Here is a 14,970-nt window from a genome sequence, read left to right as displayed (position 1 = left end):
TCATTTTCTGATAATGACATAATCATAATTGGCCCGGGCAGGTTATATTGTGATAATTATTTATAAAAAATAACTAAAAATAAGAGTTTTATATAGAATGTGATTGATTTTATTAGATAATTTTTAAAATTTTATAGAAACTATTTTTACAAAAACTATTTTTATATCAATTAATAAATATTTTTTTTATATAAATAAATAAATACTGAAACACTTTGCACATTTAATAATAGTATATATATAGATATATAAATTAGTATTTATAGAGTATATACATAGAGAGATAGTGAATATATATAGAGATGTTGATATTTTAAATATAAGGAAAATTACACTGACCTCCCCTAAGGTTTCGTCAATATACACTGATCTCCCCTCTTGTTTGTCAAATTACACCAACCTCCCCCGTTATAGCTATCAAGTGAATGGTATTAACTATCAAGTGAATGGTGTTAACTGTTCAAGTGAAATTACATATATGTCCTCATTATATTTATTGTATTTTATTTACGAAAGGATGAACATTGAAAAGACAAAATTATCCATATGTCAATTTGGAAAGAGATATATATATATATATACTTAAATATATATTTGTTTATTGAGAAACAATTTGAGAGGAGAGAGAGAGAAAGGATATATTTGTTTGATTTGGTGTATATATATTTTGGTTTGATTGGTGACAACAACGACAGTATAGGAAGGCAATCCAAATAGAGTAAGAAAGAGAGCAAATGGGTATGGCCGAAACCCAAATTTGGTGCTGAAACTCAAACACACCAAATAATCAATTAGATTATTTATAAGTGGAGGTTTGGTTGTAGTAGATCCTCTCCACCTTCCATTTATAATTAATCCAATTGCATTTGGTTACAAACGAAATCCAAAACCAAGACACTTATAAAATTTATTTTCTAATGGCGTTGATATTGGATAATTCTTATACTCCACTCTACATAATAAGGAATACATGAAGAATGAAGTAACTCAATGGTGAGTTTAAAAGAGAGAAGGAAAAAAAAAAAAAAAGACAATTGTTTATTATGTAGAGTGGAGTACAAGAATCATCCAATAAAAATTACTTAACGGAGAGAGGTTTTTTTTTTGAAAGGTTGAGAGGAGAGAGCTTGTACCAGTGGCTCCAATAGATTCTAGTAAATTGCAAAGCGCCCAAAAGGCTCCAATGTAATGGCAACCATGGAGGGTTTTTAAGTAATTTTACTTCAATAAGTAAGGTCAAATTGTCTTCATAATAACTAAAAAGGTACTTTAGTAACTTTAAACTTACATCAACAATTACTAACATTGACCGGGCAATAACCTTTAACGACAGTTAATGAAGGGATACTCTCCGCTATGGACATTTAAACATGAAGGGAGGAGGTCAGTGTAACTAGACTGAACCTTAAGGAAGGTCAGTGTAATTTATCCTTAAATATATTCATGTTATGTGAAAAGTCGGGACGTACCCCTGATTCTATACGGCCTCGGTCCAAATTAATACATAAAAAATACATATAATAGTAATTTTTCCGTTCCAAAGTATCTATGCTTCTTAAGAAATTAGCATATGAAAATATACGGGCGGAATTTTGTGTGGAGGGGTGTCCCTAAATTTTTTTAAAACCTCTAAATTAAGGTTCTATAATAACTGATAGTTAAGTCCTAAAATAAAAAATATTTCCAAATAAATATAAGCCCCCCTAAAGATTTTTAAATTGTTTTTTAATTGATAGACAAATTATTTTACATGTTTCGCTTGAGATATATATATTTTACATTATATATATATATATTGAAAAAAATATTTTACTTTGAAACAAAACAAATGAAGAAAAAAACAAACAGAGATGGTGAGTGAAGTTTATGTATTTTGAGAAAATAATAAAATAATAAATTAATACAATTGTGAAATATTCAAACTATCTTTGTAACAATATATATATATATATGTATAAAGAAATTAAAAAATACAAAAATAAATAAATAAATAAATAAAATCTTGTAGAGGAGAGGATCTGATGCAATGTACCAAGAATAGCACATGGAAACAATTAAATACAGCAAGTGTTCTAGAATGCACTTGAGTACCTAGCCTACCTAACCTAGTTAATTCAAATCACGTGGGGGGATGCATAAATAATTTATACTCGTAGTAGTACCTGCCAAAATTAAATAGGAGGGTGGTCCAGTACTTCTAAATTATAGCATTACAATTAACAAAGATTTCCAGGGAATTAACCTTTTTTATTAAAAAAACACTGATCACCTCTTACTGCTAAAGTTAGATGAGATCTAGATGCTTGCTTTTAATGGAGTATTATTTATATACCACATGCTCACTTCAATGCCCCCAATCCTCCACCTATCCCCTTAAATACTCCTTCATAATCATTTTTTTAATTACTTACTTGCTTAATTAAGGTATCTAATAACCTTGTTTTTTCTTGGTGAATATGAACAAGAATTCGGTATCTCTTCTTTTTGAGTGTTTAAATTAATAATCCACGCATCCTAAGCAATACAATAACAAATTTTATTATTTTCTTATTTTTAATCATGATCCAATCCATCATCTTCATTTTTCCACAATACAAGTATAATTAAATCAAAGAATTACACTAGACAAAAGCATTAAAATCGTGAATAAAACACCATTAAGTTAACAATTTATTAGTAATGTAAAAATCTTGCATTATCGATTCAATCATATTTCATCTCAATATAATATGTTATATTTCTCTTCAAAGAAATTTTATTTTATGGGTGTGGAAGAATGATATTACTTCCATTGATCTAAAATATGTCTAGGAAGATGAGGGCGCCAACTTGCACATGCATTGCATTATTTATAGCTAAATCGGACCTCAATCGCCCATTCAGAAGTGAGCCCACTAATTTGACTTACCCTGGACTAAGAGAAGGATTAGACAGGTTGACACTGTATTAGGTTTGTCCAATTAGGAACAAATTAAAATCTATGTGAAAATCACAGTAGCAGAAAATGAAATTAAATAAATAAAAGGAAAATAACAAGTTTGTCATAAAATCTACACTCTTTTACCCAATTGTATATATTTTATTTCAGAAAAAATAAAAATAGTTGAAACTCAATACTATCGCATCCAAATTAAATTTTATATATATATATATATATATATATATATATATATATATATATATGCATATTGTGAATTTTTTTAAAAAAGAAAGCATAATATCACTTCCACTGGAAATGAATTGTATTATTATTATTTTTTTTTTGGTAGCATTTACCTTTTTTTAGAACCTTAGTGTTCTAAAACCCTTTTAGTTTAGTTTTTTTTTTTTTTTTTTTTTTTTTAACTTTCTAAACTATTTTTTTATAGTACTTTTTTCCACTCTTAATACTTTCTATAAGATCTGCCTTCCTTTAGTAGGTGTTCCACTTTACACTCTGTTTACTATTGTAAACACTAAAATTTTAATGGGTTTTGGTTTTGACAAATGAATCTATTAAATATAGGTTAATGTTTAATTAAGTTATTTAATTAACCCAGCCTAGATGATTAAATGGAAAGATAATTATTCCTAATAAAATGTATTTAGAATAATTATTTTTAAGGATAATTATCATAATATAATCGGCCCGACCTAGTTATGATTTTATCCTTATCAAGAAAGGATACATGTCATCATCCTATGGATCCAAGAAGCCTATAAATAGAGGCCTGGAGGAAGAAGGAAGGGATACAAATTCAGAGTCCAGAAATCCAGAAACTCAGAAATCCAGAAGATCCAGAAATTGATAAAATCATAAATTCAGAGGGCAAACCTGAAGGCGAAGAACACCAAACACATTCAAAGCCATGCCATTCTTCACCAAATTCAACAAATCCTCTCTGAAGACGAAGAACAACAAGCACATCCAAAGTCGTGCCGTTCTTCATCCAAATTTCACAGTAATCAACAATAAACACATCAAATCTGCCGTTCTTCATCCAAATTCCACGGTAATTTAAGATTAAACTCGTGCAGCCCTTGGATCCAACGAACAAAAAAAAGGAGATTGAATCAGAGGACCTTATTCTTTGTAAAAAATATCACAGAGGATTATACTCCAATTTTTTCAACTTAATAAAATATTATTTTTGGTCAATATTTTGTTCTTATTTACAGACTACAAAATTTATGATTACAAATTTATGGCATGCTCGGTGGGACATTCTCTGCCTCTCATCTCTTTCTCCTACATCAAATCCACAACAAATTCATCGTCAGAATCTGTGACTTTCAACAAGATTTAGAGGAAGGGTAAGAATACCACCAAAGACATCACGGTCATGATGGACAACATCAATACCACCACAAAAGGTGGCAAGAAAGGTGCAACTTCGTCAAGTGGTACAAACACCTCTGCAAGTTCAATGATGTAGAGCATGGTCAAATCATCTGTTCTTGCCAAAAAACAGCAGGATGCTATAAGAGTCAATTCTGCCAAATTTGTCAAAGTAATAATTCAAACTTATACTGCCTTCACTTCACTGGGGGCAAGGAGAAAGGTTCCTACAAACTCGAAGGTTGCTTTAGTCACAAGTTCAAGTTCAAGGCTGGTCCACCCAAGGCCAAAGATTTTTGTTGACTCCATCACTATGCCAGTCATGATGACGAGTACTACCTCGTACGAAGAGCAATTGACGACTATGGCCCGTGTAATTGAAATATTACAACACTCTTTCAAGGAGCAAGATCTGAAAATTGCCTCGTTAACAGAAAAGTAAAAATTGCGTGACAACAATACTGAGTCAAGCAAAGGATGGATTCCATATTCTAATTTCATGCCAGAGAACACTCCAATTGATGATTAAAATGACGTGTCCGCCAATCCAACAATTGATGCTGCCTCCGTCACCTCACTTTCTGTCCAACAACTTCAAGACACGATAGTGAATTGCATAAGAAAACAATACAGTAGCGTTCCTCAAAGTGCTCGCATGTACTCAAAGCCTTACACAGAAAAAATTAACATCTTAAAAATGCCGGTTGGGTATCAACCTCCAAAGCTTCAACAGTTTAACGGAAAAAGGCAATCCCAAGTAGCATATTGCACACTTTGTAGAAACTTGCGGCAATGCTGGTACAGACGGAGATCTCCTTGTCAAGCAATTCGTTCGGTCCCTCAAGGAGAATGCATTTGATTGGTACACAGACCTCAAAGCTAGAGGTATTGACAGTTGGGAGTAGATGGAACGAGAATTTCTTAACCGTTTCTACAGCACTCGTCGTACTGTAAGTATGCTGGAGCTTACAAACACAAAACAAATGAAGGGTGAACCCGTGTTTAACTACATCAACCGTTGGCGAGCTCTAAGTCTTGACTGCAAGGATTATTTGTCTGAAATTTATGCAGTTGAAGCATGTATGCAAGGCATGCTTTGGGAGCTTCTTTACATCCTTTAAGGGATTAAGCCTCGCACATTCGAAGAGCTTGTTACTCGAGCCCACGACATGGAGCTTAGCATGGAAAATAATGGTGCTAGAGAAGATGTTCTTGATATATCCGACAACCGTCAAGAAAATGAAAGAAGTAAGTCCGAAGAAGAAGACAATATACTTCCTAACTCGGATAACAAAATAGCTTCATCTTTCATTATAAGTATCATCTCGAAAGACTTACATCAAGAAACGCACCATGCTACAACAATGACTTCAACCAAAAGTGCTAAATCACAGAAGGCATTAAGTCAACGAAATCAAGAAGAAAATCCTCAAAGTGACAACGAGATAGTCCATACCCTTCAGCATAGGTTTGGATCGCAGTCTAATTCTTGCAAAGTTGAAGAATAATAAAAATTGAAGTGCTCCCAGATACAAGCCTAAACTGTCGATGATACTCCCTGACACGAGTATAAACTGTCAACGTGAAGAAAAAAATGACACTCCTTGACACGAGTTTAAACTGTTTACCTGAAAAAAAAAAAAAAAAAATCATGAACTCCTTGATACGAGTTTAAACTGTCTCCAAAAAAAAATAACACTAGTGTAAACTGTCTACCTAAAAAAAAAAAATCAAGAACTCCTTAATACAAGTTTAAACTATCTCTAAAAAATAAAAAAATAAAAAAAAATTTGAGCTACGTGATGACTTGATCCCTCTTTTGAGGGTACGTAGGCAACTTAGAATTTTCTAAGTTTAGTATTACGCTTAAAAAAATCCTTAGAGTATGCAAAATGGCAAAGTGTGCTTGTCATGAGATATCAAAAAGACTAGTCGCAATTAATACTGTCAAGATATTATTGTCGCTCGTCACAAATTTTCAACTTGGCTCGCTCTTATGATGTTATCACTCATCATGCGATATCAAAAGTGCTCGTCATATCTGAAAGCTTGGCATGCCACCAAAGTGTAGTTGCAAAGAAAATTTTGGTCTGTCGCCAAATTGTAGCCGCAAGGAAGAAATTTGGCCCACCGCCAAAATGTAGCTGCAAAGAAAAATTTTGGTCCTTCGCCATAATTGTAGCTACAAAGGAAATTTTGATCCGGCAAAGTGTAACTGCGAAGAAATAAAATGGTTCGTCGCCATATTGTAGGTACCAAGAAAAATTCTGCTCGCCGCCGAGGTATTGCTGGAAAATATTTTCGTTGAGCTATCGTTAAAGAAAAAATTTTGTTCGTCATTGAAGTGTGGCTAGAAGAAATAAATACAATTGACTTGCCGCCAAGGCTTCGCTAAAGAATCCGGGTCATCGCCAAAGTGTTGCTGCAACAAAATTTTGACTCACCGTTGAGGTGTCGCTGAAAAACAAAAATTTGCTTGCCGCCGAGGTGTTGCTGAAAGAGAAATTTGGTTTTCTTTTGAGGTATTGCATCAAGAAAAATTCACGGCGTCACTAAGATATTGCTAAAGTAAAAACAAATCACCATACAGAAGCATAGGCATGCAAGCTTCGTCTGTGACATCCTTACAACATCTGCAACAACTTCTCGTCGTGGTGCTTGTGGCCCGAGTATCATGGATCGATTACCACCGCGTGCTACCTTTTGATAGTTGTGTTAACAAATTGCAGTTTATCAGCTTCATCATCATTTTCTCATCTAAGAATGGTTCTATTTAAATCTTTCTATCAGAAGATGGATCAAGTTGCAACCAAGATCATGTGCTAAAGAAAGCTGCAAAAAAAAAAAAAAAAAAAAAAAAACTCTTGAATGTGTCTCATTGCAGATGAATATGGATAGGTATATTTATTTGCCTCGCGTGAACATGAAGGAGGATATGGTACAACTGCTTTGTGTTGATTGAATTGTCACCTGAAACATTGCAAGTTTTTGCAAAACAGTTGATATGTTTGAAGCTCAAGAAATTAAATTCAAATATAGTTTGTTGTCTCATGAGAGCAGTAGCAAACTGGAACCCACTCTGTAACAACGCGATTGAAGACCAGTGGATCGTGGTTGTCCTCGCTGAGATCAAAGCTTCTAGTGGAAGAGATGGATTCAGTTAGATTACTGATTAAGGTTGACCGCCACAAATAAGGAAAAAGGCCAGCTTGGAGGCAAAGTTGATTTGAGTCGGTGTTGATTGCATGGAACAACTTCTATGTCGTTTTTGGATTTGTAACAGGAGAGCTGATTCTTAGGAAGTTCTGCACTTAAAAAAACACGATAAAGTTCACATCGGGGTAATGCGTAAATTAGTAGTAGCACTGAAGAACTCCATCAACGAAGACCGATGAAACCCATAATAGACTCCATGAACCCCGGCGAGCTTTAGTTCAGAATAGGGATTAACCACCATTAACAGACCCAAAAGTTTCAGCGGGCTCCGTTTAGGCAAACCTCAGTTTCGGCGAAAAAATCTGGCGAGAAGCTCCGGCGAGTTTTAGAGATAAAATAAGTCCGACGAAACTTCAATCTGTTCAACCCAATTGCAGCTACCAGAAACTTTAACAACTTGAGCTCTATGGGTGTGAGTTGTGGTATCCTTTTTGGGGGGAAAAAAATTTCAGCGTGAAAAAAAAAAAAAAAAAAAAAAGTAGAAAAAAAAAAGTGGAAAAAAAAAAGGAAAGGAAAAGGAAAAAAAAAAATCCGTGAAAAAAAAGAGAGGGGAAAAAAAAAAAGAAAAAAAAAAAAGAAAAGAAAAATCATACCGATTATTTGTTCAAGTAGAGGCTGCAATCTAACAAGTCTTCAGAGGCTTTGGAATTGATGGCAAACCCTATAACATTGGTAATATATATAGGCAACAAAATATCTCCTATTTGTATTAGGATTTGTATAATTCAGTTTAAATGGGAAAGTAAAATTCTAATCCAAAGTTGGATAGAAAAGGGAAAGAAGAAATCTTATAATCCAAAGTTGGATAGGAAAGTCTTTTGTAATTCAAAGACCAAGTTGAATACTTCAAGTCTCATTTGAAAAAGGAGACAAGTCTTGTCAAATTTAGGACTCGAAGTGGGGACAATTTGTAGACACTAAAATTTTAGTGGGCTTTGGTTTTGACAAATGGACCCATTAAATATTGGTCAATGTTTAATTAAGTTATTTAATTGGCCCAAGCTTGGTCTACTTAAATTATTTAATTAGCCCAGCCCTGATGATTAAATGGAAAAATAATTATTCCTAATAAAATATATTTGGAATAATTATTTTTAAGGATAATTATCATAATATAATCGGTTCGGCCCAGTTATGATTTTGTCCTTATCAAGAGAGGACATGTGTCACCATCTTATGGATCCAAGAAACCTATAAATAGAGGCCCGGGGAAGAAGGAAGGGACACAAATTCAGAGTCCAGAAATCCTGAGACTTAGAAATCCAAAAGGTCCATAAATTGAGAGAATCAGAAATCCAGAGGGCAAACCTGAGGGTAAAGAACACCAAACACATGCAAAGTCATGCCGTTCTTCACCAATTCAACAGATCCACTCTGAAGACGAAGAACAATAAGCACATCCAAAGTCGTGCCGTTCTTCATCCAAATTCCACGGTAATTCAAGATCAAGCTCGTGCAGCCCTTGAATTCAACCAACAAAAAAAAACGAGATCGAATCAGAGGATCTTATTCTTTGTAAAGAATATTACAGATGATTGTACTCCAATTTTTTCAATTTAATAAAATATTATTTTTGCTCCATATTTTGTTCTTATTTGCAGATTATAAAATTTATGTGTACAACTATCATGATTCATAAAAAATTACATAATAAAACAAAATTCGTATAATATATCATTCATCACAAATAGATGGTACGTGGACAATGCAAATCAATTTAGTTAGCCAAGGTATATTGGTAGAAATATATGAATACTCTTTTCTTCTTCTTTTTTTTCTTTTTTCCAATCAAATCAAAAATAGTTGTCACTCTATTATATATTTATTTTTTGCTATCTTTTCCTTTCAACTAGAAAAAAAGTAAATGATAAACTTTCCCTCCTACAGTAATGCCTCGTCTCTCTTGTCTCCATTCTATAATTTTTCCATCCTTCTAACTAAACAAAGCATAAACAACTGTTTCATTTCTTTTCGTTTTTTAAATCACATTCATTCCATTCAAATGATCAATTGTGGTAATGGAAGATTTGAGAAATGTTTATAATTTTTTGCAAATTTTATTGATTACAAATAAGCAGGGATGAACTCAGAAAAATATATAGGGTTCTAGTAAGGGTCTCTTTGATTTCTCAATTTAGCATTGAATGTAAAACACAATGTAGTCAAAAAATATGGTCTTTAACTATACACTATAGTATTACCTATTTAAATATTATGCATAAATATAATGTGTGTGTGTGTGTGTGTGTATTATTCTTATAAAATAATAATTCATACCTGGAAATAAGTCAAGGCTGGAATTTGATTCTATGTCTTAAGGCAGATTCGCCCCGCTATAGTGTTAACGGACTCAATGACGTCTATCTCTCAGGATACAACAACTTTTACTTCTTCCGGTAATAGTACTGCAAACCAAAAGAATAGGCGAACTGGTTTGATATAGTTCTCTCTACTGACTAAACTTGAACTAGGAGTGACTGACTAAGGCTCAAACCCAAAGATAAGGGTTCGTACCTACAGAAACTTATAGAAGAAGAGGAAGGAGATAATGAATTAGAGAAAATGATTCTGAATTGGAGTACTTTGGAATGAACCCAATAGGGAGTTTATATAGGCCTTATGGTACCTTTAGGTTTTAATATTTTTCTGACGTGGGACAAACATTTATCATATTTTGCAAACCCATTTAGGCTTATCAAACACCTTACTTTGGAGCTAATTAAATATACCACGTTCATCTCCTTGCGGAGAGAAATGCGCTCGTCTATAGATGCGCAAAAAATTATTAGCGAAATCTATTCAAAATTTTATCTAAAATTTATGCTTTTAATGCCCCCATTTCCAACACACAATAAGAGATTTTTAAAAATGAATTTGTTTGATATAATTTTAGAATACCGCTCAATATGGTAAGTATTACTTAAAAGAGACCAATTTTTTAAGTGAGGGGAATGTTGCTTATAGCTTATTGCATAGGGTATCGCATATGATGTTAAAGTGCATGGGTGTTAAAAATATTCCTTTAATGACTGCTCTACCCTTAAATAATTTATTTAGGGCTTCTCTCATGAAACAAAGCATTATAGGTAAGTTATCTCTTTTGGAAATCTCTTTTATATATATATATATATTTGGTTTTTTATTACTTTTTCTAAATAATTTTTCATTAAGTAATGAGAATGAATTATATGATAGAACAAATTACTAAAAAATAATATAAATATATAATTCTACATACCATCTTTTAAGCACGGCAGATATAGCATTTTAGTTACCCATTCAAATTGATTCGGTGTAGAGCACAACTAATTTTATAATATGATTATTTTTACATGCAATATCAATCTTTGTAACACCTTTTGATACACAGTGGATTGTATAAATATTATGTAATTTGGAGGTTATATATGTAAAATTTTATTTATTGCTGTTGCATTTGAAAATAATTTGTTTAGTTCTTGAACTTAATTTTTTTTATGTTTACCTTAATTTAACAATTTTGAGACACTCACGTTTAAATTATGTGAATTAGTACTTCTTGAATAATTTAATTATTCGAGATTGAATTGATTTTTTTTTTTTATAATTATATTTGACATTAACATTCATTATGATTATTATTTTTATATTATAAATATAAATTTGTTATGAGTATTAGATATTGACGGCAAAAATATAATGTGTACAACTTTCATACTTCAGTTTTTGTATTTGACAAACAATTTTAATGAATTTAGAATTTAATATTAAAATATTATCAATTAGTTTTCAAATTAATATATTCAGCATTTAAAAAATTTTCAAAACTTAAAATTCAATACTTGAAATATTCCGTACATAATTTTCAATTTGGTCAGACAGCACAAAAGTTTATACAATTAGTAATAAAAAAAATTCAATGGGGGTTGAGTCACTATAAAATCTTGCCCGCAAAGAAGCGTTATATGATGATTATAGAAAATAGTAAAATGCAACTACTTTTAAAAGCACAATAGTTATTTTCTTCATCATCAAAGTAAAAGATTGAAGGCTTCGATTCTAAAAAACGAATTTATTCAAAGTCTCTTTTTACAGGCTTGCTCTATATTTATTTTTTTAATCTTTTTCATATCTCACCGTGTCTTTTCACCAACCAATCACGAGTTAAACGTTTTCTTTTTTCTATTTTCTTTTTTCTTTTTTTCTTTTTTTCGTATTTGTTCTTCATCCTTGGGCCCCTGGTCTGGTACTGTGAAAATGTAAATTAATTTCTTTAAAACCGAACCTAGAAAGCATTAACTGTGTCAAGTTAAAATATTTTAAATTAAAAGTTAAATGAAATCTCACATTTTTTAAGAACATATGAATGTTTTGCTTCTTTTGTTCTTTAATAGTATTACCTTCATTCTATTTTAAATATCATTTTTTAAAATTGTGAGTCATATTATGAGTCACAATTTTAGAAAGCAATCTTTGGGGCGGTCTAGTCTACTATATTCTTGCGTACAGAACCATCCACCGCCTCTAGAACATGCAACTTAGTCAGGCCCGTCACGTAGAAATCCTCCGAAACTAATATTAAAGAACCACGTGTCCTTATTAAAGATAAGAAATCTTGTCCATATGCAACGTGGCATAAATCTAAGGCAACAGTCAGATATCACCGCCAACCGTCATGGTGAACAAAACGTTTCTCATTATTTTAACCGCGGTGGAATTTGGAAATTGGAAATGTAGCCTGTTGTTTTTCTTTTTTAACCTAACCATGGTTTAAAAACTGGACGATGGTTAAAGACCCCACTCCTCCAGCAGTTTATATACAAATCAGAGCAAGACGGTTCGTTGCTGTAACATCTAGAGACAACTTATCAAGATGATGATCGGGGAGCGAAATCATGTGAATCCGACGGTCCATGTTCCTCCGTGGACCGTCATCAACAACTCAACGGTTGACGTCTCCTTTCCCTTTCCCGTTAGCGGCATCTCCGTTAACCCCAACGCCAATGTCGAAGACTACCCTCCTTACCACCTGAATGAAACCTTAACGGATTTCCAACGTTTTCTTCCTGCGAACGACGACGATGGAGATTCCGATTCTGATATTATGGGTCTTGATCCTCCGCTTGATGGGTATTCTCGGGATCACTTTTTCATGTTCGAGTTCAAGATAAGGAAGTGCGCACGTGGCCGGTCACATGATTGGACCGAGTGTCCGTACGCTCATCCTGGAGAGAAGGCTCGCCGGAGGGACCCGCGCAAGTATCACTATTCCGGCACGGCCTGTCCGGACTTCCGAAAAGGTAACTGCAAGAAAGCGGACGCATGCGAGTTCGCGCACGGCGTATTTGAGTGCTGGCTGCACCCGGCTCGCTACCGTACGCAGCCTTGCAAGGACGGGACCAACTGTTGCCGGCGAGTGTGTTTCTTCGCTCACACGCCGGAAGAACTAAGGGTTCTGAGTCCGAGGACTCCTGGTTCGACCGAGACTTATGATGGGTCGCCGCATAGGTTGGCTTTAGAAGGGTCTTGTGCGAAAGGGTTGGCTTTTATGTCGTCGCCGGAGTCGGTTTCGCCGCCGTCTGAATCTCCGCCGATGACTAACTTACTGAGTCGGTCTTTGGGTTCTAACTCGATCAACGAAATAGTGGCGTCTCTCCGTCAGTTGCAGCTTAGCAAGGTCAAATCCATGCCCTCTTCTTGGGGTCTTCAGATGGGTACTTCTGGGTTTGGTTCTCCAAGATTGTCCAATACTCGACCCGGATTCTGCAGCTTGCCATCAACCCCCACTCGGGCTGTGACCCAACCTGGAATCGGGTACCTTGATCTCTGGGATAAGGAGTGCTGTGAGGAGGAGCCTGTGATGGAGAGGGTCGAGTCTGGAAGGGACTTGAGGGCCAAGATGTTTGAGAAGCTGAGCAAGGAGAACCCTCTGGATCGGGTCGACCCGGCACCATCTTTTCAGGGTCCTGATGTTGGGTGGGTCTCAGAGCTGGTAAAATACTAAAATGAAGTGGTCCTGGTACTTGTGGATTATCCTTTCTTGGTGATTCTGGTTGCTTATGATTATTTGTCTGTTTGGGGTAATTTGTTCTCTCTCTCTCTCTCCCCCCTGTGAATACTAAGAAGAATATAGAGGAGAGATCATAATTTTGGAAGCAACATTTTGAAGTTTATAAAAATATATATATATATATATATATATATAAATGGTAGTGTTGGAGTACGAAGGGTGAAGAGTAGAATCTCTTTTTTGGGGGGGATTGGATTTTCTGAGAAATTAAAACAGAAAAGCTCTAGTGTTTGGAAGAAGACAATTTTGTACATAAGAAGATTGTAGATTACCCAAGAGGTAGCAGAAAATGGTAATTCCCTTTTTCATTTTTTTTTGTTTTGGTCTCTTATATTATATTATGTTCATCTCAATTAACTGATTATGTTGTTGTAATATTTACTTTATGCAAATATTTAATGTAATGCATGGTTTTATAAATGTGTTTCATCAATTCATGGTTTTATCCAACTGTCTTCTATTTTAACCTTGCATGTCATGGATGGTAAAGCATATATAATTATAGTACTCCGTATATGTTTAGTTATATATATATATATATATATATATATATATATATGGTAACGGAGGATGTACCGGTTGAAGGGTACAAGCTGGTTGTGGTGTTGGTGGAGGCAGCTGGTGGTGTTACAGGGACACGAGGTTTTCTCTTATTTTCTTTCCCACATTGGTTATTAGAGGGAGAGAATTTCTGGCTCTGATTCACGGAGTGATGGATGTGGGACACACACGGATTAAATGGTGAAGAAAAGTCTGACAAAAAGACGGGCATGGATTGTCAATCCTTACTTACTAGTAGTATTATTCTGTCTATAACCCTTCCTGCACGCAACCAAGTAAAGAAGCAGCTCTCATGAGGTTGTTCTCAGTCTTCTTCCTTTTTAGCTTGTGGTAGCATCAGAATATTTTGTGTATGTTTGCGACTGATTTTGGGAAAAACTGATCCATCACCGTCTGATTCCATGGCCATCTTGATCTTGAGATGTTGATGAATTTGTCATCATGATTGATTGCTCGGCGGCCTCTCACTCTTCTGCTAAATTTAGACAGTCAGAACTTAAGAGATACGCTGCAGTACAGTGATGAACTGCATTGGATGGATGGCTGAGATCATTCCGCACTGGCTGAAATAATCTCAGCCATCCAATGCCTGTGCTGTACCGGGGAGACGAGTCAGGTAATGTCGATTTTTCTGTTTTAGAGGCGAGGTGCTAGTTAGTAGGTGGCATTTATCAAAGCTATTATGACCCCTAGAAAAAATAGCCTGTAAACTTATGGTCGTCTTGAATTTGGTCAGAGGAATTAACCATTAACAAAAAAAATAAATAATAATAGGGCGAATTGTAAATAAATCTTTGTTAGTAAAATAACTCTTTATGAATATTTT

At 34.2% G+C, this 14,970-nt stretch overlaps 1 protein-coding gene across 1 annotated transcript; it reads left to right on the top strand.

Annotated features, from left to right (window-relative positions):
• The first annotated feature begins 12,336 nt into the window (after positions 1–12,336).
• LOC132277138 (zinc finger CCCH domain-containing protein 20) lies at positions 12,337–14,028 on the top strand. Its single transcript, XM_059778887.1, has one exon. It carries the CDS (start codon positions 12,387–12,389, stop codon positions 13,515–13,517), a length of 1,131 nt encoding a protein of 376 aa, XP_059634870.1. The 5' UTR covers positions 12,337–12,386; the 3' UTR covers positions 13,518–14,028.
• The last annotated feature ends 942 nt before the right edge of the window (positions 14,029–14,970 follow it).

The sequence above is a fragment of the Cornus florida genome, unplaced genomic scaffold (assembly GCF_030987335.1).
Source record: "Cornus florida cultivar Cherokee Brave unplaced genomic scaffold, ASM3098733v1 CherokeeBrave_3.0.0_Hap2_Chr10, whole genome shotgun sequence".
Taxonomy (NCBI): Eukaryota; Viridiplantae; Streptophyta; class Magnoliopsida; order Cornales; family Cornaceae; genus Cornus; species Cornus florida.
The sequence above is the reverse complement of the archived record's forward strand: the minus strand, read 5'-3'. Positions and strand labels throughout refer to the sequence as shown.